At 52.0% G+C, this 27,122-nt stretch overlaps 1 protein-coding gene and 1 long non-coding RNA gene across 4 annotated transcripts in view; one reads left to right on the top strand and one right to left on the bottom strand.

The window, feature by feature from the left end:
* Positions 1-3,422: 3,422 nt before the first annotated feature.
* LOC100079222 (SSX family member 2 interacting protein) overlaps positions 3,423-27,122 on the bottom strand; it is a 130,019-nt gene continuing 106,319 nt past the window's right edge. For all 3 annotated transcript variants that reach the window (XM_029062581.2, XM_029062580.1, XM_029062579.2), the window contains 5 exons: positions 22,132-22,268; positions 20,607-20,774; positions 19,188-19,302; positions 13,248-13,413; positions 3,423-4,301 (listed from right to left, as the gene is read on the bottom strand). In XM_029062581.2, coding sequence (XP_028918414.1) covers positions 4,124-4,301; positions 13,248-13,413; positions 19,188-19,302; positions 20,607-20,774; positions 22,132-22,268 — 764 coding nt within the window. In that variant the 3' untranslated portion in view covers positions 3,423-4,123. The remainder of the gene's footprint in view (positions 4,302-13,247; positions 13,414-19,187; positions 19,303-20,606; positions 20,775-22,131; positions 22,269-27,122) is intronic.
* LOC114811137 lies at positions 20,771-22,781 on the top strand. Its single transcript, XR_003758835.1, has 3 exons — positions 20,771-20,881; positions 22,006-22,133; positions 22,695-22,781. It is a non-coding gene; the product is annotated as an uncharacterized LOC114811137 (long non-coding RNA).

Below are 27,122 nucleotides of genomic sequence, written 5' to 3'. Positions count from 1 at the left end.
CCGACAAGTGGCCGAGCTGGGATTCGAACCCATGACCTCTGACTCCAGAGCCCGTGCCCTTTCCACTGTGACCTGCCCACGGTCACCCAGCTGACAAGTGGCAGAGGTGGGATTCGAACTCACGACCCCGGACTCCCAAGCCCGGGCTCTTCCCCCTAAGCCACGGTGCATTCAATGTGTCCGCTATACGGTCGCGTCGGGCTCTCCCGAGCGCTCACTACAGAGCTCTCTACTTAGTAAGCGCTCAACGCTAGTGATTCATTGACCGGATCAAGCTCTTACGTTGCCCAGACCGATTCGGGGTCGTCTTCCCCCCTAGACTGTAAGCTCGCCGTGGGCAGGGAACGTCTACCAACTCTGATACATTTGTACTCTCCCAAGGGGTTGGTACAGTGCTCCGCACGCGGCGAGCGCTCGATAAAGACCATCGACATTCCCCGGTGCGCGCTGATTCGGCACAGCGGGTTTATCATTTAAAAATAACATAAAAGTAATATTTTAAAAAATGATATAAATGGGCCTGGGCGTCTAATCGGTCGTATTCACTGAGCGCTTACCGTGTTGTACCGGGTGCTTGGGAGAGAACACACCGCCCCGACGGATACTTTCCCCGCCCAGAGCGAGCCTGCGGTCCAGAGGGCGAGGCAGACGTGAAAACGGATAACGGAACGTACGTAAGGGCCGCGGGGCTCGGACGCGGCGGGGGACGGATAAAGGGAGCGAGTCAGGGTGAAGCAGAAGGGAGTGGGGAAAGAGGAAATGAGGGCTCAGTCAGGGAAGGCCTCCTGGAGGGGATGGGGCTTTGATGTGCTCGATGAACCTGGATTTGGATTCAAGTATTTCTTGAATATCTTTCACCAGTCCTTTGGGTTGGGAGACTTTCCCAAAGGAATTACAGAGTCCAGAGAGGAACATCTTAATCCCAAACCACACAGATAACGTCTGCCTGGGCTTAATAGTCCAGCTGCTCCGGTCAGTTCTGACGAAGCCTCTTTCACCCGAGCGGTCCCTCCCCTCGGCCTAGGCCCGCATCGTACCTGCTCGGGGCATCTTCAGTTTTTATTTTGCGCTAAACGCTCAACCCGCCTCGACCTTTCCTTTTTCAAGATGACCTTATATTAATCCCGGCCCGGCCCCCCAGCCGTGCTGCAAATCCTCCACACGGGAGAGCCGGTTGCTTAAATTCTTGGAGATGGAAGCATCTGGACCCGCAGACTTCCCTCCGGGAGGAAGATCGGCTCGCGGCCGACGTGCCCGTGCCCTGACTCGGTTTCCCTTCTATTCCCGTTTCTAGCCCGAGGCTGTTTTTAGTTTTTCCTCACCCTGAGAAAGGATATTTTGCCTTATGTCCCAGTGTTTTATTTACAGAGCACTAAAGAGAGTTCATATTTAGATTATTTTATAGTTGCAGATACCCAAAGAACCAAAAACGGGCGGGGATCCAATTTTTGGCACACGGCCTAGGGCTCTAATATCCATTTGCCGCTTTTTCATTCCAAGTGGGAATCGATTAGTAATCTACCAATGCCACCCTGCTAACGAGGTCCCGTGCTCTTCGTAGCTTAGCGGCAAGAGGCCGGGCTTGGGAGTCAGAGGTCGTGGGTTCTAATTCCGGCTCCACCACCTGCCGGCTGACGTCGGGCAAGTCACTTCACTTCTCTGTGCCTCAGTGACCTCGTCTGTAAAATGGGGATCAAGACCGTGACCCCATGTGGGACAACCTGATGACCTTGTATCTCCCTCAGTGCTTAGACCAGTGCTTGGCACACAGTAAGCGCTTAACAAATAGCAACATTATTATTATTATAATCTCCTTCCAAACAGGGGAGCGGCATGCCTAGAAGGTAAAGCACGGGCTTGGGAGACAGGACCTGAGTTCTGATCCCAGCTCCATCCCTTGCTTGCCGTGTGACTTTGGGAAAGTCCCTTAACTTCTCCGTGCCTCAGTTTCCTCAACCGTAGAAGGGGGATCTAATACCGGCTCTCCACCCTACTAGGACCGTGAGCCTCAGGTGGGACGGGGACTGTATCTGGCCTGATTATCCTGTATCTGCCCCAGGTCTTAGAAGAGTGCTTGGCACGTAATAAGCAATGAACCCATACCATTAAAAACAAAACCAAAAAAAACTTCAAGTCACTTCCGAGACCTTCTCCGTAAGCCAACTGACTCTACTCGATAGCCATGGCCTAGTGGAAAAAGCACGGGACTGGAAGTCAGGAGACCCCAGTCTTCCCAGATTCCAGCTTCACTCCTTACCTGCTGTAATAATGATGGTATCTGTTAAGCGCCTACTAGGTGCAAAGCACTGTTCTAAGCGCTGGGGGGATACGAGGTGATCAGGTTGGTCTTCCTCCCCATTTTACAGATGAGGGAGCCGAGGCCAGAGAAGTGAAGCGACTTGGCCACGGTCACCCAGCTGACAAACGGCAGAGCCGGGAATCGAACCCATGACCCATGACTCCCAAGCCCGGGCTCCTCGCTGCTTCTCGGTGTGACGTTGGGCAAGACCCATAACTTCCCTGTGCCTCCGCTGCCTCATCTGTAAAGTGAGAATAAAATTCCAGTTCTCCCTCCCTCTTAGACTGGCATGTCCTGAGCGCGGGCTTCTCATCAATCGCATTTATGGAACGCTCACTGTGACGTCATCAGATCAGGGAACGTGTCTGCCAGCTCTACTGCACTGTACTCTCCCAGGCGCTTAGTAATAATAACGGTGGCATCTGTTAAGCGCTTACTATGTGCAAAGCGCTGTTCTAAGCGCTGGGGGGATACAAGGTGATCAGGTTGTCCCACGTGGGGCCCACGGTTTTAATCCCCCACTTTACAGATGAGGTCACTGAGGCCCAGAGAAGTGAAATGACTTGCCCGAAGTCACACAGCTGACAAGTGGAGGAGTCGGGATTAGAACCCACGACCTCTGACTCCCAAGCCCGGGCTCTCTCCGCTGAGCCACGCTAGTGCAGTGTTCTACACATAGTAAGCGCTCAATCAATACCGACTGATTTGAACTCACATTGGAGTTCTGTCCCACCCTCTTAACCCAGTGCCTGGCACATAGTGGGCTCCGAATACGATAACGACGTTGGCGTTTGTTAAGCGCTTACTGTGTGCCAAGCACTCTTCTAAGCGCGGTGGTGGATACGAGATAATCAGCTTGTCCCACGCAGGGCTCGCGGTCTCCATCCCCGTTTTACAGATGAGGGAACTGAGGCCCAGAAGAGTAAAGTGACTCGTCCAAGGTCACGCGGCTGACGAGCGGCGGAGCCGGGATTAGAACCCACGCCCTCCGGCTCCCAAGCCCGGGCTCTTTCCACTGAGCCACAGCGGCATTATTACTGACCTCCGAGCCGCAGAAAATAAAAACTCAACTAGTATCCGGATTTCCACCCCGGGTCGATTAGTAATATAAACGTCTACCGTATTCAGTTTCGTGAATGTCTTTTGCACATTTATTGCCCACATAGGTTCCCAAAGAGTCCGATCCTTGAACTGTAAATGTAGCGGGGCCCGAAACGTCCGTAAACAGAATATCACCCAGGTCGATACTGGCATGGAAAACTCTACGGTTACGGTTGCACGAAATTCTTCCAGGTGACGGCATCGTAACGCGCTCGTGCACGTCTACGTACGAACGTACACAAAACCTCACCTAAGACATACGGAAGAGGTCATCTCAAACCGCACTAGACGGAATAAATAGAGCCTGTCCTGTTCAAAATCTACCGCGTACATTCGAGGCCAAACGTCCGATGCCGGTCACGCTTGACAAGACGAAACGTTGACAGTGATCGACTGACTAGAAGCGCTGCTTAATGTATGAGAGAAAGGAAACCCATTCTAGCGCCTCTGTTTCCAACCGAACTATTTCATACATTCCTCGTTTCACAGAATCCAGGTTTCTGTTACTGAAATACCTATGCGAAAGCTTTCATTTCCCTTCGAATAGACTTCAAAGTTTTCGATTCTTTGGGGAGTAGGGTGGGGAAGCCAGGACAGAAAACTCGCACGCAACCTTCTCGGATTACTAGAGATGACTGAGTTTATAAGACGCCCCCCGCTTCACCCTAAGCAAGCACATTTACGAACGCCGCGACGACCGAAGGGCGTGCCGTTCCAGAGGGTTTAAGGTAAGTCATCTCCGTGCTCTCCGTGCGACTTTGCGCAGAGTAGAGAATGTGCAGTACGGCAGCCTTCCTGCGATTCGAGCCTCGCGGCCACGTTCTGGGTCTGGGTCGTAGACTCCCGTCGGCTCGGATTTGGTTTAGCGTCTTCGGTAGTTGAATCCGGAACACCGCTTGAGCTGTCGAAGTGAAAAACAGACATTTAGGACGCAGCCCGGATACGGTTTCGAAGGCTTTTCGGTTCCCGATCCCGGTCGGCCCGTGGGAACATCTCCGCGGGGCGGGGCTGCCAACTCTATTATTTGAATAGCCCGGAGCTTTGTACGCCGCGGGGGCTCAGTCAGTCAACCGTATTCATTGGACGCTTAGCGTGCAGAGCGCCGTACTGGGTCCCCGGGAGATTACAATATAACAACGTAACAGACACGTTCCCTGCCCACAACAAGCTTACGGTTTAAAGGGGGAGGGAGGCGTCAAATTAAATGAGTAAATCGCAGATATGTGCACGGCTACCGCGGGGGCCGGGACGGGGGATGAATGAAGGGAGAGAGTCGGGGTGATACGGAAGGGAGTGGATGAAAAGGGAAGGAGGCTTAGCCCGGGAGGGGCTCTTGGAAGAGACGTGCCTTCGATAAGGCTCCGAAGCGGGGGCGGAGTCATGAGAGAAGCAGCGTGGCTCAGCGGAAAGAGCCCGGGCTTGGGAGTCAGGGGTCGTGGGTTCTAATCCCGGCTCCGCCGCTCGTCAGCTGGGTGACCGTGGGCAAGTCATTTCGCTTCTCTGGGCCTCAGTTCCCTCATCTGCAAAATGGGGATGAAGACTGTGAGCCCCACGTGGGACAACTCGACGACTCTGTATTCATTCACTCAATAGTATTTCTTGAGCGCTTACTATGTGCAGAGAGCACTGTATTAAGCGCTTGAAACGGACAAGTGGGCAACAGATAGAGACGGTGCCTGCCCTTCGACGGGCTCACGGTCTAATCGACGTGAACGATGGCGATAAATAGAGTCGAGGGGAAGAACGTCTCGTAAAAACAATGGCAAATAGAATCAGGGTGATGTACATCTCATTAAACAAAATAAACAAAATAAATAGGGTGGTAAAGATATATACAGTGGAGCGGACGAGTACGGTGCCGAAGGGGTGGGACGGGAGAGGGGGAGGAGGAGAGGGAAAGGGGGAGAAGAGGGTTTGGCTGCGGAGAGGTGAAGGGGGGGGAGAGGGAGCAGAGGGAAAAAGGGGGGAGCTCAGTCTGGGAAGGCCTCTTGGAGGAGGTGAGTTTTAAGTAGGGATTTGAAGAGGGGAAGAGAATTAGACTGTCTGAGGTGGGGAGGGAGGGCGTTCCGGCACCGCGGGAGGACGCGGCCCGGGGGTCGACGGCGGGACGGGCGAGACCGAGGGACGGCGAGGAGGTGGGCGGCGGAGGAGCGGAGCGTGCGGGGTGGACGGTAGAAAGACAGAAGGGAGGAGAGGTAGGAAGGGGCGAGGTGACGGAGAGCCTCGAAGCCTAGAGTGAGGAGTTTTCGTTTGGAGCGGAGGTCGATAGGCAACCACTGGAGGTGTTTAAGAAGGGGAGTGACAGGCCCAGAGCGTTTGTGCGGGAAGACGAGCCGGGCAGCGGAGTGAAGAATAGACCGGAGCGGGGCGAGAGAGGAGGAAGGGAGGTCAGAGAGGAGGCTGACAACAGTAGTCCAGCCGGGATATTACGAGAGCCCGTAGCAGTACGGTAGCCGTTCGGGTGGAGAGGAAAGGGCGGATCTCGGCGATACTGTAAGGGTGAAGCCGGCAGGTCTCGGTAACGGATCGGACGCGTGGGGTGAACGAGAGAGACGAGTCAAGGATGACACCGAGATCGCGGGCCCGAGAGACGGGAAGGACGGTCGCGCCATCCACGGTGATAGGGAAGTCTGGGAGAGGACCGGGCTCGGGAGGGAAGATGAGGAGCTCGGTCTCGCTCGTGTCGAGTTTTAGGTGGCGGGCCGACATCCGGGCGGAGACGTCCCGGAGGCGGGAGGAGACGCGAGCCCGAAGGGAGGGGGAGAGGACGGGGCGGAGACGTAGACCTGCGCGTCATCTGCGTAGAGACGGTAGTCGAAGCCGTGAGAGCGGATGAGTTCACCGAGGGAGCGAGTGTAAATGGACAACAGAAGAGGGCCGAGAACTGACCCTTGAGGAACTCCGACGGTTAAAGGATGGGAGGGGGAGGAGGCGCCCGCGAAGGAGACCGAGAACGACCGGCCGGAGAGATGAGAGGAGAACCGGGAGAGGACGGGGTCCGTGAAGCCGAGGTGAGATAGGGTGTGGAGGAGGAGGGGACGGTCGACGGCGTCAGAGGCAGCAGAGAGGTCGAGGAGGATCAGGACGGAGTAAGGAGCCGTCGGATCTGGCAAGAAGGAGGTGACGGGTGACCTTAGAGAGAGCGGTCTCGGTAGAGCGGAGGGGACGGAAGCCAGATCGGAGGGGGTCCGGGAGAGAATGGGAGTTGGGGAATTCTAAGCAGCGAGTGTAGACGACTCGTTCTAGGATCTTGGAAAGGGTAGTAGGGAGATAGGGCGATAACCGGAAGGGGAAGTGGGGTCGAGAGCGGGTTTTTTTAGGACGGGGGGGACGTGGGCATGTTTGAAGGCAGAGGGGAAGGAGCCACTGGAGATTGTCTACCCCAGCGCTCAGAACGGTGCTCGGCACATAGTAAGCGCTTAACAAATGCCAACATTATCATCATTATCGTCTGTGGGACGGTTAAATCCGACGATTGACCGAATCTATCCTGGGAGCCCCTGAAATGGAGGATGGCGGTACGGCCTCTCGCCAGGAGCTGAGCAGCCTCAAAGCTGCTCCTCACTGCTAACGTTGTGAAATTGTTCGGGGCTTTTAGCCCGCTCCCGCTTTCCGTCTCGGTCTCTGATCTTTTCTCCCCTCTCCTTTTCGGACTTGGGGCCGGGGGTCTTGTCTGAACCGTCATCCTTGAACCATTTTCCGGCCTTTAGTAAAGCTCTCTGCACAGAGTAACACCAAGCTGCATGGCCTAGTGGAAAGACCACGGGCCTGGGAGTCAGAAGGTCCAGGGTTCTAATCCCGGCTCTGCCACTTGTCTGCTGTGTGACCACTGGGCAAGTCACTTCACTTCTATGGGCCTCATTTATCTCATCTGTATTCATTCAATAGTATTCACTGAACGCTCACTACGTGCACAGCACTGTCCTAAGCGCTTGGAATGGACAAATCGGTAACAGATAGAGACGGTCCCTGCCCTTTGACGGGCTTACCGTCTAATCGGGGAGACGGACGGACGAGAACAATAGGAATAAATAGGATCGAGGGGACGAACATCTCATTAAAACAAAAGCAGATAAATAGAATCGAGGTGATGTGCATCTCGTTAACAAAATAAATAGGGTGATGAAAATATATACAGTCGAGCGGACGAGCACGGTGCTGAGGGGAGGGGAAGGGAGAGGGGGAGGAGCAGAGGGAAAGGGGGGAGAAGAGGGCCTAGCTGAGAGGTGAAGGGGGGGGAGAGGGGGAGCAGAGGGAAAAGGGGAGCTCAGTCCGGGAAGGCCTCTTGGAGGAGGTGAGCTTTAAGTAGGGATTTGAAGAGGGGAAGAGAGTCAGTTTGGCGGAGGTGAGGAGGGAGGGCGTTCCGGGGCCGCGGGAGGACGCGGCCCGGGGGTCGACGGCGGGACGGGCGAGACCGGGGGACGGCGAGGAGGTGGGCGGCCGAGGAGCGGAGCGGGCGGTGGAAAGAGAGAAGGGAGGAGAGGTAGGAGGGGGCAAGGGGACGGACAGCCTTGAAGCCTAGAGCGAGAGGTTAAGTGGGGATTAAGACTATGAGCGCCATGTGGTCAGGGAGCGTGTCCAACCCAATTTGATTGTATCCATCCCAGCGCTTAGTACAGTCCCCGGCGCGTAGTAAGCGCTTAACCGACGCCACTCTTACAGACGAATTCTGCTTCTCCTAATGGATAAAAAATCGGTAAAAAGAGAGGAAGCCATATCAGGACGTCGTCCCACTCGTATCATGAGCCCAGAGGGGAAAGGGACTCCGTTAAATCTGATTATCTTCCATCTACCTACCCCGGGGCTTCGTACGGCACTTGGCCCCATAGAGAGCACTAAACATATACAGAAATTAGGATGAAGGAGGGCGAATAGTCGATCCTTCAAGGAGCTGCACCATGACTGGCTTTGTTCGACGTTTTCGGAAAAGGGGGGGGGGGGGGGGGCGCGGGGAAACGCTCAAGTTTGAAGATGACATTAAAAACTCGGGGTTGGTGAAATGCCAATCTGTGGGGGGTGCACTCCATGTTAGAGTTGGGAGAGTTGTCGCAGAGTCTCCACAGTGAAGTTCGCCTACCACACAGCAGGTGATGCTCCCAGGGAACAACAATCCGAAGAACAACTACATGGCGATGGGCTTGCAGTTATCAGCCACATCTCAGGAGAGAGATCTCAGACTCACCGCTGGCTCTATTTACATTCAGCTGGCAGCAGGACACAAAAATTCCAAACGAATAAGGGGCTTCATTGAGAAGGGGATAGATTCCCTTCTCTAATAACTACGCAGGGGTGAAGGTCTCGAAAAATCCCACGGTGAGGAAGCCTGGCTCCACCGCGCACCCGCCTCGAACCTCGGCTCGCATGAGCACGTCTGTTTCTTCCGACATCGCGCTGCGTTCTAGCCAAATAGACGGGCATTGTTGAAAGGACATTCTCTGATCCCCACATAGCATTCTATCCAAAATGCGCAGTGAAAAACGCCGCCCAAAACCAACCGGGGCATCCGCGACGCGCTTACTACGCGCCGATCACTGTATTAATCCCTGGGGCAGATCCAAGATAATCAGGTCAGACAAACCCATCCCATCTGGGGCTCATGATCTCCCTGGGTACAAAGCTCATATACGATTGACCGATAAACTGTGGATGTGTAAGTGTTGTGGGGCTGAGGGTGGGGTGAATAAAGAATACGGGCACGGGTGACGCAGAAGGGAGAGGGAATAGGGGAAATGAGGGCTGGCGCTTGGGAGAGGACAGCTCAGTCGGCAGACGTGATCTCTGCCCTCAGGAAGAACGGGTGTGTGAATGAAAAACCCGAGTGTACCCAAGAGGCAGAGTTTTGCCACTATTTCAAACCGTGGTGGATCGATATCGAGAACGCCGTGCAATTCTGGCCGCGCGTAAGAGGAAGTTAAAGCCGGAGAAGGTACAGAGAAAGACGACCTCGATGACGTTTTCACAGACAAAGGAGGAGGATTCCGAACAGGGGCTGAAGGGAGACAATCGATTATTTGTATTTAGAACCTGAGTACGAATCAATCACCTATAACGAGAGACCTCTGTAAGCATATCTCTCTCTCTCTCTCTCTCTCTATATGTAGATAGATATGTGTGTGTGTAGATAGATTTGTGTACATACACAAAGTTGTTGCTGAAGATAGGAAATAAACTAAAATCCAGAACAGGGCCACCCTAGACATACAGTCCCCCCAGATCCAGCTTGTGGGTGGGGGATTCTAAAGAAAAGGAACCCCACCCCCTCGGACCCACACACACGCACATACACCGAGTGGCAAGCACAGGGAAGAAGAATTTTGTTCCTAGAGGAAGTTTATATAGGCAGACAACACCAGAAGGTTCAGATAAAGCCGTGGTTGAGCAGTCATCCCACAGTGGGCTAAAGGAAAAGTTGGGGATTTAAGGTTGCCGGGTGGGTGGGAAAAGAGGGTCTGGTGAGTTCCTACGTTCATTCCGTCACATTTATTGAACGCTCAGTTGGGTGCAGGGCACCGTACGAGGCGCTCGGGAGAGTCCGGCCTTGAACTCAGGACGAATATTTAGGAGAACAACCATCGCAGAGATCCTTCAACCATCCTGTCGTCTTCAGAGGCGTAACGTAGGGCTGGGTGACCCAGTGGTCTGATCCAGTAACGACGTTGCTTATATTCATTTTATATTCCCATAAGACTGTAAACTCCTTGAGGGCGGAGATCGTGCCTACCGAGTGTACTGTCCTCTCCCAAGTGCCAGCCCTCACTTCCCCTACTCTCTCTCCCTTCTGCATCACCCCGCCACCCCTGCCCGCACCCGTTATTCACCCCACAGCCCTCCCGTACATAGCCGTAGTTTACCAACCGACGGTATTCGTTGAGCGCCGTGTGCGGGGCGTTGTACTAAGCACTTGGGAGAGTACGACACAGAAGAGTTGGTGAACGTGTTCCCTGCCCACAGCGAGCTTCCAGGCTAGAGGGGGAGACGGACAAGTAATTCATAATATGATCTATAGATGCTTAATAAGTGCTGTGGGGCTGGGGGGTAGGGCGAATACCAAATGCTCAAAAGTCACAAATCCAAGCGAGATCCTGTTTATTATAATTTCTGTGTCCCCCCCCTCTAGACTGTAAACTGCTCATGGGCAGGGAATGATAATGTTGGTATTCTTTTGTTGATGTTGGTATTTGTTAAGCGCTCACTATGTGCAGAGGACTGTTCTAAGCGCTGGGGGTAGATACAGGGGAATCAGGTTGTCCCACACCAGGCTCACAGTCTTAACCCCCATTTTTACAGATGAGGTCACTGAGGCACAGAGAAGTGAAGTGACTCGCCCACAGTCACTCAGCTGACAGGCGGCGGAGCCGGGATTCGAACCCATGACCTCTGACTCCCAAGCCCGGGCTCTTTTCCACAGAGCCATGCTGCCGTCTACTACTTTGTAGTCACGTTGTACTCTCCCAACCGCTCCCTAAACACCACGGATTGACTCACTGGTTGGGAAGCAGCCCGGCACAGTGGAGAGAACAGGGGCTTGGGAGTCAGTAGGTCACGGGTTCTAATCCCGGCTCCACCGCTTGTCTGTTGTGTGCCCTGGGGCAAGTCGCTTCACTTCCCTGTGCCTCGGTTACCTCATCTGTAAAATGGGGATTGAGACTGCGAGCCCAGTGCGGGACAGGGACTGGGTCCAACCCGTTTATCGTCATCAACTGAGACTTTGCTGTTTTCACCTGTTGTTCCACCCTTACGGAGGGGACACTGGATCTTTTTTGGGGGGGGGGGGTGGTGGGGGAGGTGGAAGGGGCTACGTTTCTTTGCATTCAGGATTTTTTAAAATATTTTTAAAGCCTGTATGTCCACTTGCTGAATATCCCTCAGGGAAAGCCTGCCGCTGGTCCGGTGCTAACCCATCACCCGCTCCTTCCCCGGAGCAGCGGGCGGAGAAGCTACTGGGGCTCTCGGCTCCGCTCCTCCCTTCCCGACTGCCGGGGAGCCCACGCCCGGACCGGCCTAGGCCCTCCGGCTGTCCGACGGGCCCCCGGATCCTACGATGCCAGCAACCGCCGGGGCCGGAATCGCTCCCTCAACTTCCGGGGCCCAGTTTCCTCATCTGTAAAATGGGCGACCCAAAAGCCGGTCTCCCTCCTCCTCAGCCCGCGAGGCCGAAGAGGGGCAGGTTCTGTGTCCAATCTGATTGCCTTGCGTGTACCCCACTGCTTGGCACAGTACCGAATGCGTCCACACAACTGTCACTAACCCCCTCACTGTTATAATAATGAGAATGTCGGTATTTGTTAAGCGCTTGCCACGTGCAGAGCACTGTTCTAAGCGCTGGGGGAGGTACAGGGTCATCGGGTCGTCCCACGTGAGGCTCACAGTCTTCATCCCCATTTGACAGACGAGGTCACTGAGGCCCAGTGCAGCGACTCGCCCACAGACCCACAGCTGACAGGCGGCGGATCCGGCATTCGAACCCATGACCTCTGGCTCCCAAGCAGGGGCTCTTTCCACTGAGCCACTATCCGCCTGGGCTCCCGGGCCGGTTTTCCAGTTCCCGATGGGAGAGGCCAACCCTGACCACGGTACATCTTGTCTTGCCCTGTGCTGCCCATTCCATGGCGATTCCATGGACGCATCTCTCCCGGAACTCTCCACCTGCAATCGTTCCGGTAGTGGGTCCGTAGAGTTTTCTGGGTAAAAATCCGAAGCTCCCCACAGTACATATCCAAAGGAAATGTCCTCTGGGAGCTCTGACAAGAAGCTCTCGGGTACTACTGACGGAGCGATGCCGAGGATTAGTCTACGGAACTCAGGGGTCCATCGTTCGCCTCACTGACGACAGATAAATGGGCGACTCCGGGGCACGAAGCAAGCTGCGTCCCGACTCGAGGATTGGAATTCACAGCCCGGGGCCTTCTGCCCCGGTCCTTAAATTTACGCAGCTCGCCGGCTACTCTTTACACCGCTCCAATCAATCCATCGGTGGATTTTTACCGAGCGCTTACTGGGTGCAGAGCACGATGATAATAACGCTGGTATTTGTGAAGCGCTTACTCTGTGCAGAGCACCGTTCTAAGCGCTGCGGTAGATTCGGGGTCATCGGGTTGTCCCCCGCGAGGCTCCCGGTCTTCATCCCCATTTTCCAGATGAGGTCACTGAGGCCCAGAGAAGGGAAGTGACTTGCCCACGGTCACACAGCTGACGGGTGGCAGAGCCGGGATCCGAACCCATGACCTCGGGCTCCCCAGCCGGGGCTCTTTCCACTGAGCCACGCGGCTTCTCTAAATTCACGCAGCTCACCGTCTACTCTTCGTAACAAACCGATCAATCCATCGGGGGGGGGGGGGGGATTTTACTGAGCGCTTGCTGGGGGCCGAACACGCTGCTAAGCTCTCGTGGGCAGGGGACACGTCTACCCACCCTGCGCTGCACACAATAACTGCTTAATAAATATGATTGATTGATAAGCGCTTGGGAGAACAGAGCAAGGAGATAAGACACCCGCCCTTGAGCGATTTACTCTGCAGAATGAAAGAGGTGCATCTGATATAATAACGTTGCTATCTGTCAAGCGCTTACTACGTGCAGAGCACTCTTCTAAGCGCCGGGGGAGACACGGGGGAATCGGGTGGTCCCACGTGGGGCTCACAGTCGTGATATTGAAGGATTACCTTCTAAAAGTGAAAATGTTTTTTCTTAAGCGTCTCACTCGATTGTTAAGGTTCTTTCCACAACTACCGGACTTCATTATATATTATCATCGAACAACTCCTAACGGCTACTCTCCAAAACCTTCCTTCGTGGTGAACGTCAACTTTTCAACAACGTTTCGCAAGTGTCATTTCTAGGCAAGTACCTATTTTCCGTCACACGGTGATGGGTCTGGAAAAGCTCGGAAGCAAGAGGCGTAGCGGGGAGAGACTTGGTGGGTTTCGACGTGCAGATCGGAGATCCGCTGGGCGCGGGGTGAAATTTCTTCTGCCGGGACCTGCAGCACAACGTTTGATTGTCCTGCTCGGAACCTGTAAACACAAACGACAATAAAAATTTTTAAAAAGGCAATAAGATCATCTCTTGAAAGAGATTCCGAGATTAGGGTAGACGCTCGCTCTCTCCGGACTGGTTTAGCTGCTTGGTTGAGAAGCGGCGTGTCGTAGTGGATAGAGCACGGGCCTGGGAGTCAGATGGTCACGGGTTCTAATTCCGGCTCGGCCGTTTGTCTGCCGTGTGGCCTTGGGCAAGTCACTTCATTTCCCTGTGCCTCAGATCCCTCATCTGGAAAATGGGGATTAAGACCGTGAGCCCCACGTGGGACAGAGACTGCGTCCAACCCGATCTGCTCGTTTCCACCCCAGTGCCTGGCACATAGTAGGCGCTTAACAGATATCGTAATTATCATCACTATTCTCCTCCTCCCTGGAAACAGGGGGAAAAGAACATTTCTTCTAGCCCATGCCACCCTTGGGTTATCTTACTTTCCCTTGATTCCAGAGCCCGGGACCTGGAAGCTAGGAGATGATAATCATGGAATTTCTTAAGCGCGTACTATGTGCCGAGCACCGTTGTAAGCGCTGGGGGAGATACAAGGTTAAGGGGTTGTCCCACGTGGGGCTCCCAGTCTTAATCCCCATTTCCCAGATGAGGGAACTGAAGTGACTGGCCCAAAGTCACCCAGCTGACAAGTGGCGGAGCCGGGATTCGAACCCGTGACCTCTGACTCCCAAGCCCGGGCCCTATCCACTAGGTCACGCTGCTTCTCTTGATGCCCCAACCCCAGTTCTGCTCTGTGACGACCTCTCTCTGGTTCTCGGCCTCCTTAAATGTAAACTGGGGGTAACGAAGTGAGATCACTGACGTGTAAGCTCTTCGGAAGAACAGAAGCGCTTCGCAAATAAACTCACTTTATTACTACTGTTTACAGTCTTGCACTGTGAACTACTTCACTCATTCACTCATTCATTCAATAGTATTTATTCAGCGCTTACTGTGTGCAGAGCACTGTAGTAAGCGCTTGGAATGGACAAATCGGTATCAGATAGAGCCAGTCCCTGCCCTCTGACGGGCTCACGGTCTTATCGGGGGAGACGGGCAGACGAGAACGATGGCGATAAATAGAGTCGAGGGGAAGAACGTCTCGTAAAAACGATGGCGACTAAATAGAATCAGGGTGATGGACATCTCGTTAAACAAAATAAATAGGGTGATGAAGATATATACAGCGGAGCGGACGAGTACGGTGCCGAGGGGGTGGGACGGGAGAGGGGGAGGAGCAGAGGGAGATGGGGGGAGAAGAGGGTTTAGCTGCGGAGAGGTGAAGGGGGGGTGGTAGAGGGAGCAGAGGGAGAAGGGGAGCTCAGTCTGGGAAGGCCTCTTGCAGGAGGTGAGCTTTAAGTAGGGATTTGAAGAGGGGAAGAGAGTGAGTTTGGCGGAGGGGAGGAGGGAGGGCCTTCCGGGACAGCGGGAGGACGCGGCCCGGGGGTCGACGGCGGGACGGGCGAGACCGGGGGACGGCGAGGAGGTGGGCGGCCGAGGAGCGGAGCGTGCGGGGTGCGGGGTGGAAAGAGAGTAGGGAGGAGAGGCGAGGAAGGGGCGAGGTGATGGACGGCCTTGAAGTTCTTTTTGGTACAGAAGAACTCGATCAAGACCACCTTTAAAAGTCCCTGAATTGCATTTTTCAAGGGAGATATTTAAAAACAATTTCATTTCTTGGTTCACCAAAGCGGAAAAATTGGGCAAGGTATTTTTTTCCTTTTCGATAAATTAAAGTGCCTTTAGTAACGTCCTGCCGTGTCCAATTAAGTAAAATCTCTGAGATGCCGGGATAGATTATGAATACCAAAAAGCATAGTTACACATATTAAAAAATGAATAGGACCATTTCCGTTCAACAGACCGTAACCAAGTTTAAAAAGAAATACAAGCCTGATCATACCTAATTGGGAATGGATTTTTGAGATTTACAAAAACCCCACGACTCGGCGGATGATTACTGGGCCGTATTATTGTTGGGCTTTTTGTTTTTAATTGGGTCAAGAGAGTTTAAATTGTCCAAATGTTCCCGTCTGTGCTTACCTAAAGGACTCTCTAATAATGTTAATAACGTTGGTATCTGTTAAGCGCTTACTATGTGCCGAGCACTGTTCTAAGCGCCGGGGGAGACACGGGGTCATCAGGTTGTCCCACGTGGGGCTCACGGTCTTCATCCCCATTTTCCAGATGAGGGAACTGAGGCCCAGAGAAGTGAAGGGACTTGCCCACGGTCACACGGCTGACAAGTGGCCGAGCCGGGATTCGAACCCATGACCTCTGACCCCAGAGCCCGGGCTCTTTCCACTGAGCCGCGCTGCTTCTCTCATCTAGGAACTCGCGGCAAAATGGCCCGCGGAGGAGAGAACCAACCCCACCCTGCCGAGGGACGGGAGGACGCAAGAGGGGTACGGGGAAAGAGGCAGGGGCGGGGAGCGTTAAAGGAGGTGGGGAGGGAACAGCAGGATGCTCTTCACTTCCTAAAAGTCTCCATCATCATCAGGGTTATTTATTGAGCGCTTACCGGGCACAGAGCCCTGTTCCAACCGCTTGGGAGGGAAAAGTCTATCCGAGTCGGTAGACACGTTCCCTGCCCAAAGGGAGCTTCGGCTCTCGCCTTAATACTAAAGATTGTGGTATTTCATTCATTCAATAGTATTAATTGAGCGTTTACTATGTGCAGAGCGCTGTACTAAGCGCTTGGAATGGACAAAGAGGCAACAGATAGAGGCAGACCCTGCCCACTGACGACGGGCTTACAGTCTAATCGTATTTGTTTTTAGGAGCGGCGTGGCTCAGTGGAAAGAGCCCGGGCTTGGGAGTCAGAGGTCATGGGTTCGAATCCCGGCTCCGCCACTTGTCTGCTGTGTGACCGTGGGCAAGTCACTTCACTTCTCTGTGCCTCAGTGACCTCATCTGTAAAACGGGGATTAACTGGGAGCCTCACGTGGGACAACCTCATCACCTTGTATCTCCCCCAGCGCTTAGGACAGTGCTCTGCACGTAGTAAGCGCTTAACAAATACCATAATTATTATCTGTTAAGCACTTATTAGGTGCCAGGAACTGTTCTAAGCCCTGGGGCGGATACAAACAAATTGGGCTGGACGCAGCCGTGGCCTGTCCCACAGAAGGCGCGTGGCTCAGTGGAAAGAGCACGGGCTTTGGAGTCAGAGGTCATGAGTTCGAATCCCGGCTCGGCCACTTGTCAGCTCGTGTGACTGTGGGCAAGTCACTTCACTTCTCTGGGCCTCAGTTCCCTCATCTGGAAAATGGGGATTAAGACTGTGAGCCCCACGGGGGACAACCTGATTCCCCTCTGTCTACCCCAGCGCTTCGAACAGTGCTCGGCACGTAGTAAGCGCTTAACAAATACCAACATTATTATTATTATCAGTCATCTCCATTTTACAGATGAGGGGACTGAGGCACAGAGCAGTGAAGTGACTTGCCTGAGGTCACAGAGCAGACAGGTGGCGGAGGCAGGATTAGAACCCAGATCCTTCTGACTCCCAGCTCGTGCTCTCTCCCCTAGGACCCTCTCTTTCCACTCTCCCAGCGCTTTTAGGGACACACTTATGGTCTTACCTTTGGAGAGGGGGAGAAGCGGTGGGTGAAGAGGAAGGGGGCACTGGGGCAGGGCTGCTGGAACGGAGGGAGGAGAAGAAAGAAGCAGGGAGTGGCAAGGGAGGGTGACGAGCAGATGACTCAGAGGACTAGAGGGGCCTTGGGGCAAAACAAACATAACTCTGGGACTTGGTGGGATTAGTCTGAAACGAGAGAAAACCAAGCGGCTAAGGGATGGAAGAAAGGGAAGAACGCCGGGACAGAACGCAAAAAAATGCACATTCCCTGCGTGAATCTACCTGCTGACCAGGTGACTTGCCATATTTTTAAATAAAAGAGCTCCTCCACCGAGTCACTATTATCTCTTCCCAGTTTTTTCCCCACAATGAGCTAGACCACAGAGTCGGACCCTTTTGGTTGCTACTCATCCTGAGTCATTCCATTTTCCATTATTCGATCTTAGGTAAGAGATCTTCTAGGAAACTAACCCGTCAATCATCTGGGGCTTTGACTTAAAACTCCCTTCCCGTTTTACACATGCACTCTCCCGACTTTCATTTGCCGGAAACGTGCACTTCGACGTGAGCGTACGTTTATGCCAAAAGTAATAAAGAAAGTGAATTCCGTGACGATTCTACGGCTTCAGATTGTCTATTCTGTTGTATAATGGTCGTGGCTCCATCGATCTTACGGAATAAGATCTGCTAGTATATTCAGCCCTTCTCAAATATAAGTTCAAATAGTCTGGACTTTAAAAAGCAGGGCAGCCCCACGCGCCCACGCCCACACGGTCCGTAAACCTTCATCTCCCCACCGATCCTTTGCCCACCTCTTCCCCCTGGCCTGGAACCCCCTCCCCACCCTTCATCTGTGACTGCCCACCACTCCTCCCGCCTTCAATAAATAATCTCGGGCTTCGTTAAGCGCTTACTCTCTGCAGGGCACTGTCCTAAGCGCTGGGGGAGATACGGGGGTCATCGGGTTGGCCCACGTGGGGCTCCCAGTCGTAATCCCCATTTTGGGGGGGGCCCAGAGAAGTGAAGTGACTTGCCCACAGTCACCCAGCTGACAGGTGGCAGAGCCGGGATTCGAACCCAGGACCTCTGACTCCCAAGCCCGGGCTCTTTCCACTGAGCCGCGCCGCTTCTCTGCCCTGCTGAAGTCACAACTTCTCCACGAGGCCTTCCCCGACTAGGCCCTCTCATCTTCTCTTTCACCTGCACCCCCTTAAACCTCTGATACTCACCCCAGCCTCACAGCACTTTCGCACATATCCTAATACTCTCCCATTCCCCTATCAGTAATTTATTTTTTAATGTCTATCTCCCCCTCTAGACTGTGAGCTCCTCGCGGGCAGAGAACAGTCGTGGGTCCCGGCTCCGCCACTTAGCTGTGTGACTTTGGGCAAGTCACTTCACCTCTCTGTGCCTCAGGGATCTCCTCTGTAAAACGGGGATCAAGACCGTGAGCCCCACGAGGGACAACGTGATTACTTCATATCTACCCCGGCGTTTAGAAGAGTGCTTGGCACATCATGAGCGCTTAACAAATACCGTCATCATCCCCCCAAGCATCTAGCGTGGTGCTCGGGCACCTAAGTCCGCAAATACCGCCGATGGCTCCGTTCGCATTAAATGCTGTCAAACGCTATCTCGGTTAATTTCCTATAACTGGCTTTTTGGGAGGTTTTCTCCAACAGCGCTTCAGAAAGTGTAAAAAGGAATTTTACTATGTGTTGGGTAAAGGCTGGTTGCCCCTTGTATAATAAAAAAATGGAAAAAAAAAAGCCCACCTCGACGATGTAGGAGAGCCAAGAATAACCAACCAACTATCTGATGACAAGGCAAGATTCCACGTTCTAGACTATCGGCTCCTATTCTATTACTTCAGCCCCAACCTTCATTTTTATCTAGTTGCTATGGATTCTCATGTCTCGAGCGATACGATATGATACAATAAAATCAAAGCCGAGAAGTGACCCAAGGATTAAATCCGGAGGAAACAGTTTTCCCAACAAGACTCCTCACCTCTCTTCAAAATTTTAAAATGGGATCGTAGGCGTGACTAAGCAGGTTTCCCCGGCCTGAGCAAGAGTTACACCGATTCACAACCTGAAAGATACTCTGGATTGGCAATAGTTTACACTAAGATCCACACGCACGTAAATGAAGCGTAATAACTTACTAAAGAACTGAGATACTCACTTCCTGAGAAGGCACTTTGAGGTTTCACACTTTCTACGTTTCTGAAGTCAAAGGCGGTCATGTGTAAGAACTGCTGCTTCAGCCAGCCCGCTCTATCATCTTCAAATGCTTTTCTCTGCAAGGAGATACGCAGACATTGAAAACGAGAGAATGGATCAGTCTGTTGAGCCAGTTTCATACTGACTATCCATCTTGTCCCGAAGACTCCTTAAAGATTCCCAAAGGTCTTAAATACACCGGAGTTCGGCAGGCGTTCATCCTTACCGTCGAAAGCTTGCCAGCCTGCCGCTAACCCTACATACTAGCGTAACTCAAGTTTAATTCCCGGAAAAGTGAAAATCCGTCGCCCCATTCGATGACTTATCTTTTAGCCAAGCTTAGACTAGTCTAAAGACTTCTGCACGTTTCACCTTAACAGTTTCGCTTCCCATACGGAGGAATTACGACCTTCAGTAGGGTGGAGAATTGTCGGAACGAAGCAGTTTAGAGCAGGATCATTTTCCGAGAAGAAAACCGTTAAAGTCACATCAGTTACGGTGAAATACACGGGGTGGCTTCTGCAGCCGAGACGCTCTGTAGTTCACGATACGAGGTGAAATTACGCTCTTGGAGATGGGCACCAGGAAGCAGAAATGGTAGGTTCTGGTCGATCTCTCCCTTGCTGGAATTCTGAGGTTCCAAGCGTGAGAGGACATCGAAGTCGATCCTTAAAGTCGCTCGCCTGGTCATCCCAGACGGTCCGAGCAGCTTCAAAGGAGGAGACGGGGAAGCAGTGTGGCCTTCGATGGTTTTCTGGCTTCTTCTGAGCAGAGCTGCCTTTTAAACCCCGGCCTCGACTTCCAGGAGGAACGGAGGCGACGAAAGAATTCGAAAGCCAGGACTTTCTGATGTGCGCAACTTTTACACGGAAATTTACAAGAAAACGACTGTTCCAAACTTGAGAAATATTCAAGCACCAATATTTCTGAGTTGGAGAAGAGAGTTCTGTCACATAAGTACTAGTACCCACTAAGTGCAAAACACTTTTTACCTAGACCCTTTGGAAAACAACGGAGTTGAAGTGTTGCATTTCCTGCCCTTAAGGGGCTTACGCTCTAATCCGATTACGGTAGACAGAACTACTCACTGTGGATCATTTCAACTTGCCTCTCTACACATAAACTCACGAATGTGTGGATTAAAGGCACACCGCTTTCGAATCACAAGACTCAAACCTGGTGCTGCGGAGATCACACAGAGCGCAATGCGTGAAATCATACGAGTGAGAAACTTAAACACTTCTTTCTGATGGCTGACGGTGCGCTTATTAGAAAACTCTGGACTGTGAAGTCCTTAACCCGCGGATCACTTCTATTAATTCGACTGTACAACCCCAAGGGCTCGCTCAAATACTGATTAAAATCCCTCCCCTCTGAATACCTCCACTCCTAGCTGAATGGCAGCTTCGGTAAAATTTCTTCGTTCTCTCTCAAAATTCTTTTTTTGTTCTTTAAACAGCATCCATTCTTCTTGGAGACGTTCCTTCTCCTCCAACAAATAGCAGTCTTGAAAAAGTGAAGACGTGTCATCGTCGACAGTGAGCTGCTGCTGCAGATGGAGGCAGAAGATCTATTTAAGTCATAAACCACAAATGGTGGCGAAATTCCCGCTGTTTTTCTGCAAGCTGTTTTAGAAGGAGAAATCTGACTAATCTGGTAACCAACAGAGGGCTAGCACTTAAAAACGATCAAAGATGCAAATAATGCATGTGACCGCTCTCTCGAATCCTGCCCCACCATGCTTTATAGCCAGGAAAGAGCAAAAGGAATCATCATCAGTGGGACTTTTTCATTATTTAGATTTTTTTAATGGCATCCGTTAAGTACTTACTATGTGCCGGAACTAAGTGCCGGGGGTAGATACAAGCTAATCAGGCCGGACACAGTCCATGTCCCACATGGAACTCACGGTCTTAATACCCACTTCACAGATACAGTAACTGAGGCACAGAGAACTGAAGTGACTCGTCCAAGTTCACACAGCAGACGAGTGGCAGGGTTGGGATCTCGATTCTATTCATTGCTATTGTTTTTGTCCGTCCGTCTCCCCCGATTAGAGCGTGAGCCCGTCAAAGGGCAGGGACTGTCTCTGTTAGTGATTTGTCCATTCCAAGCGCTTAGTACAGTGCTCTGCACATAGTAAGCACTCAATAAATACTATTGAATGAATGAATGAATGAGAAACCAGGTCCTTCTGACTCCCAGGCCCGGGCTCTATCCACTAGGCCTCTAGACTGGAAGCTCATTAGGGGCAAGGGACGTGCTCGCTAATTCTGCTGTACTGTAATAATAATAATAATAATGATGATGACGATGGCATTTGTTAAGTGCTTACTATGTGCCAGGCACTCTCCTAAGCGCTGGGGGGGGGAGCCAAGGTAATCAGGTTGTCCCACGTGGGGCTCACAGCCTTAATCCCCATTTCACAGATGGAGTAACTGAGGCACAGAGAAGTTAAGTGACCTGCCCAAAGTCACACCGCTGACAAGTGGCGGAGCCGGGATTAGAACCCACGACCTCTGACTCCTAAGACCCTGCTCTTTCCACTGATCCATGCTGCTTCCTCCCAAGCACCTAGAACAGTGTTCCGCACACAGTGGGCACGGAACAAATGCCGCTGATTGATTCGGCCAAGCTGCTTTACTGAGCGCTTACTGGGCACGGAGAACTGAACTAAGCACCTGCGAGAGTACGCAACAGAGCTGGTAGCCGTAATCCCTGCCCACAACCAGCTCTCAGCCTAGCACTGTCGTCCAAGCAACCTGCCCAATTTCTTGCAGAGCTGAGGACTTGAACCGATGTTTCCGGACACCGGGGCGCACGAAAAGGAGAGAAAACAGGTGGCAGGATCAATAAAACTGACGGTTTTGACGGCGCGTGGAACTCAACAGCCAACGGACACCTACCTGTAAGAGCTGTTGCTGATTTTTAATCATCTCTTTGCACTGCTGAATTTCTAACTCTAGCTTTTCCGTTTCCTGTTCATGGTCCTGTCTTGAGATCACATCCTCATCGTTAAAAGCTCCGAAATGTACCTGTGACACTAAATTCAAAAACAAATATACCTTAACACGGGGGTATCACATTTGTACCTAAAGTGTTTTCGGTTTGGAAAGGCTCAAAGACTTCTTAATGGCAATTTTCCAGATTTTAAAAGGATCTATAGTGAATCGAAGAATATTTAAAAATATATACGGATGGATCGTTAGACCTCTACCTTAAGGTTCAGCTTCCGAACTTTATAAAGGGGGGAAAAAAAATAATCAACATCTTCTGGGTCGCATACGTAAACCGTGAGTTACTTGGCAAGGATCAGTGCAAAAAAATTGGCTCCTTTGCCAAATAATTACATAAGAACGTCTGCGATGTGCCTAAGCTACAAAGTCTGATATAACTGTCTAAATTGTACATTCGGGGAGTCGATGTCTGTGCATTTTTCCCGCATGAGGTGTTTTTTTTTTTTTTACAGTGACGACTTCTACAGGCAATTTTGTCTTCCAAGACGTTGGCATTCCAAGCCTAAAGAAGTTGGCTAATAAACTTCAAGCAGACTGTGGCTTCTTATTACTTTATTCAGTCAATCGATGGTATTTACTGAGCACTGACCATGTGCAGAGCACTGCAGCAACCACTCAGGAGAGTACAGTACAATAGAGTTGGCAGACGGGATCCCGGCCCACGATGAGCTTACGGTCCAGAGTGATTTCTTTCGATTTCTACTTCCACCTCAATCGACAGTATTTACTCGATGCCTACTATGTGCCCAGTGGTGTTGCAAGCGTTTGGGAGAGTTCAACAGATGTGATCGATCAATGCTATCGATTGAGCGCTTACCGTGGAAGAGACACGGCTGCAGCCCGAGAGAATCTTACAATCTAAGGGGAGAAAATACTTTCTCCTAACGAGCGAGCAGGTTGAGATCCACAGGAGCGCAACACAAGGTTCGAAACGCAAGATGCCGCAACGGACTTGGGGAGGAGAAGAGGCTTAAGGAGGTTGGCGGTTGGTTTTTTTTTTTAAGGAGTTTCAGAAGGTTTTAAAGATGGAGAGCCGAGGCTTGGGGGAAGTGAAGGAGGAGGGAGTTGCAGGCAGGAGCAAGGGCGTAAACCAGCCGATCACACTTATTGAGCGCTTACTGCGTGCCGAGCGCTGTACTAAGCACTTGGGAGAGTGCAAAATTAACAGTGTAGCAGGCGCATTCCCTGCCCAAAACAAATACACAGTCTAGAGGGACCAGAGGTAATAATAATAATGGTATCTGTTGAGCGCTTACTATGTGCCAAGCACCGTTTTGGGAGCGGTGGAAACAAGGTACAGGGAGGTGAGTTGGGAGGAACGGAGAACGCGAGCTCCGGTGGAAGAGAAGCGTGCAGGTGGCCACCCAAAGGTAAGAAGGAGAAAACCATTGGAGTGCCTTAAAGCCAAACGATCTGGTTGAATGTGACGATGAACGGGAAATCACTGGAGGTTTTTGAGGAGTGGAGGGATTTGCGCAGACCATTTAGAATATCCACACGACAGGATGGAGAGGAGCGAGGCCGGAGGTAGGGAAATCAGGAAGGAGACTGACGCGGAGGTCCAGCTGGGACGTGACAAGGGCGTAGATGGTGGGGGGTGGGGGCGGGGTGAAGAATTCGGATGGGGAGGCAGGGGAGGATTCAGAAAGTGAGGTGGAAAAACCCACAGGGTTTAGCAAAAATTAAACATGAAGGTTGAGAGAGCGAGCAAAAGCAGCGTGGCCTAGTGAGAAGAGCTTCAGAGTCGGAGGACCTGGGTTCTAATCATGGCTCCGCCGACTGACTGCTGGGCGACCTCGGGCAAGTCATTTCACTTCCGTGTGCTCCTGTGACTTCATCTGTAAAACGGCGATTAAATCCTCCTCCCTCCGATTTAGACATGTGGGACAGGGACCGTGTCCAACCTGAGTCTCTCGTATCTCTCCCAGGGCTTACTACAGTCTCTGGCACATAGTAAGCGCTCAGGTACCATTAAAGGGAAAAAAAAAAGAAAGAAACGAGCGCAAGGTCAGACTTGTAGGCTTTGGAAACGGGGGGGGGGGGTGGTGATGAGGGGAAACCAGTGGAGAGGAAGTTAGGAGGGAGGTTGAATTCGGGTTGTGGGGAGTCCAGGTCTCATAGCCCCAGAGAGGATTTTCACTGTACAGCACTATCAACTGCTGACTGGAAACCTAATATTCATTCATTCGATAGTATTTATTGAGCGCTTACTATGTGCAGAGCACTGTACTAAGCGCTTGGAATGTACAATTTGGCAGCAGATATCAGAGCGCCTCCACACTCTGACAAGCTCCCAGATGATTTTATTCCTTTGGTATTTCATAAGAGCTCTGCCATAGGTTAGGCACTGTTGTACGCACCGGGGAAGATATAAGATAATCACGTCGGATACATTCCCCGTCCCACCTGGGGCTTGCATTCTCAGTACGAGGGAGAACGGGTACTGAATCCCCATTTTATACACGAGGAGTCTGAGGCACAGAGAAGTCGAGTGACTTGGCCGAGGTCCACGGCGGACCAGGATCGGGAACCCAGGTCCTCTGACTCCCACCAGGCTCATGCTGGAGCCACTAGGCCACGCTGTTTCTCCCCGGCCTTCTTGACCTACTTGTTTCGATTTTCCTTGCGGGCAGGGAACGAGTCTACCAACTCGGTCGTCTTGCACTCTCCCCAGAGCTCGGTACAGCGCTCTGCACACTGTAAGCCGGAAATACAGTCGACCGACTGATGATCTCCTCCCTTACCTACTGCTGGCCGGCACTGCCTAGGTAACCAAATGCCACGACAACGCTCTGGCCCGGTGGCAACTCTAGCTTTCTGGTTCTCTGTCTAAGCTTCTTGAGTTCTCAGCCTGTGACGCCTGTCTGCCTCGGGTAAGTGCTCCGTGATTTCTCGGCTGTGGTCTTCCGCGGGGCAGTCGGTCTCCTGCGTTGAGCAATTCTGGCACGACTGCTGATAGATCCTCCTAATCAAATCTAAGGGCCTCTACTCTAATCCTCTTCACCACTCCTTTCCCCTAGAAATAATAATAATAATCATGTTGGTATTTGTTAAGCACCCGTCTAAGCACTGGGGTAGATACAGGGGAATGAGGTTGTCCCACGTGAGGCTCGCAGTCTTCGTCCCCTTTTTACAGATGAGGGAACTGAGGCCCAGAGAAGTGAAGTGACTCGCCCACAGTCACACAGCTGACAAGGGGCAGGGTCGGAATTCGAACCCATGACCTCTGACTCCCAAGCCCGGGCTCCTTCCACTGAGCCACGCTGATTCCTCCACCCCAACGCACCGCTGATTTTCCGCCTTACTATTTTGCCTGCTGTCTCTTGGGCTGGTTCCTCGTATTTCTCACCCCTAACCACGGGCGCCTCTCAGAGTCTGTTCCGAGTCCCCCCTCGTTTCGCTTCACAGTCGCTCCTACGGATTCGGCTACCACCTCTCCGCCTGACTCCCAACCTATCGGACTAGCTTGATCGTTGCTCTGCAGCCTTGCATTTCCTCCTGCCTCCGGGATATGTCCACGGGGATGTCCTGCCGGCATGCGATCCTCAATCTGTCGACAAGGACTCACGTGAAGTCTCCCGAGTCCGGTACGTTCTCACTGCCTGGATCTCCTCCTGCAGACCCAGCAAAATGGCCCGGTCACAGCTCAGCTTGACTACTCTATCAGCCTCCTCCACTTGTCTCCCTTCTTCGGCCCGTGCTTCCCTCTCATACTCGGATCATCTTTCTAAACGTTGTTCTATCCACCTCTCCGCCCCTCAAGATCCTCAACGGCTGCCCATCGCCCGCTACCTCTTAAAAAAAAAAAAAAAAAAAAAGATTCCTTATCAATGTCTCCAAGAATCTAATTCAGCTCCGTAGTAAATAACAACAACAACGGCATTTAAGGGCTTTTCATTTGCCAAGCACGATAATAAGCTCTAAGATATACTAAGATGTTTAGGTCAAACACAGTCCTTGCCCCAACTAGGGTCTGTATTCTATAACTGAGGAAGAACAGGCATTGAAACCCCATTTCTCGACTATAAACCCAGTGTGGGCAGGGATCGTCTCTCTTTATTGCGGAACTGTACTTTGCAAGCGCTTAGTACAGTGCCCTGCACCCAGCAAGCGCTCAGTAAATACGACTGAGTGAATTTTACAGATGAGGCAACTGGGGCACAGACCGGTTAGGTGGCTTGCCCAGAGTTACACGGGAGACAAGGGGCCGAGTCGGGATTAGAACCCAGGCCCACGCTTTCCCCTAGGCCGTGTAAGTGCTCAGTCGAATACCACTGATCGACCGCTACTAGTTCTAACGCTCGTATATATTCGTACGCCTGTCTACCCGTTAGTCTGGAAACTCCTTCGGGGATCGGTACACGAATTGTGCTTTTATGATAATTTGTCCATAATCAATCAATGGTACTTGTTGAGCACTTACTACGTATAGATCAATGTACTGAGCAGCGGGGAACGTACAACAGTTAGTAGACACATTCCATCCCAAAAGAGGGTTTACAGTACGGAGAGAGAGAAAGACGTCAGACTATATTATACATATATTAGACCCCGGTTGGACCGTGAGCCCGTCAATGGGCAGGGATCGTCTCTCTCTGTTACCGAATTGTCCGTTCCAAGCGCTTAGTACAGTGCTCTGCACATAGTACGCGCTCAGTAAGTTGTTAATGAAATGTACGTCGCCTTGATTCTATTTATTTGCTCTTGTTTTAGTGAGACGTTCATCCCCTCGATTCTATTTATTGCCATTGTCCCCGTCCGTCCGTCTCCCCCGATCAGACCGTGAGCCCGTCAGAGGGCAGGGACCGTCTCTATCTGTTGCCGATTTGTCCATTCCAAGCGCTTAGTACGGTGCTCTGCACATAGTACGCGCTCAATAA

Source organism: Ornithorhynchus anatinus, chromosome 4 (assembly GCF_004115215.2).
Source record: "Ornithorhynchus anatinus isolate Pmale09 chromosome 4, mOrnAna1.pri.v4, whole genome shotgun sequence".
Lineage (NCBI taxonomy): Eukaryota > Metazoa > Chordata > Mammalia > Monotremata > Ornithorhynchidae > Ornithorhynchus > Ornithorhynchus anatinus.
This window is presented reverse-complemented; position numbering and strand designations above follow the sequence as displayed.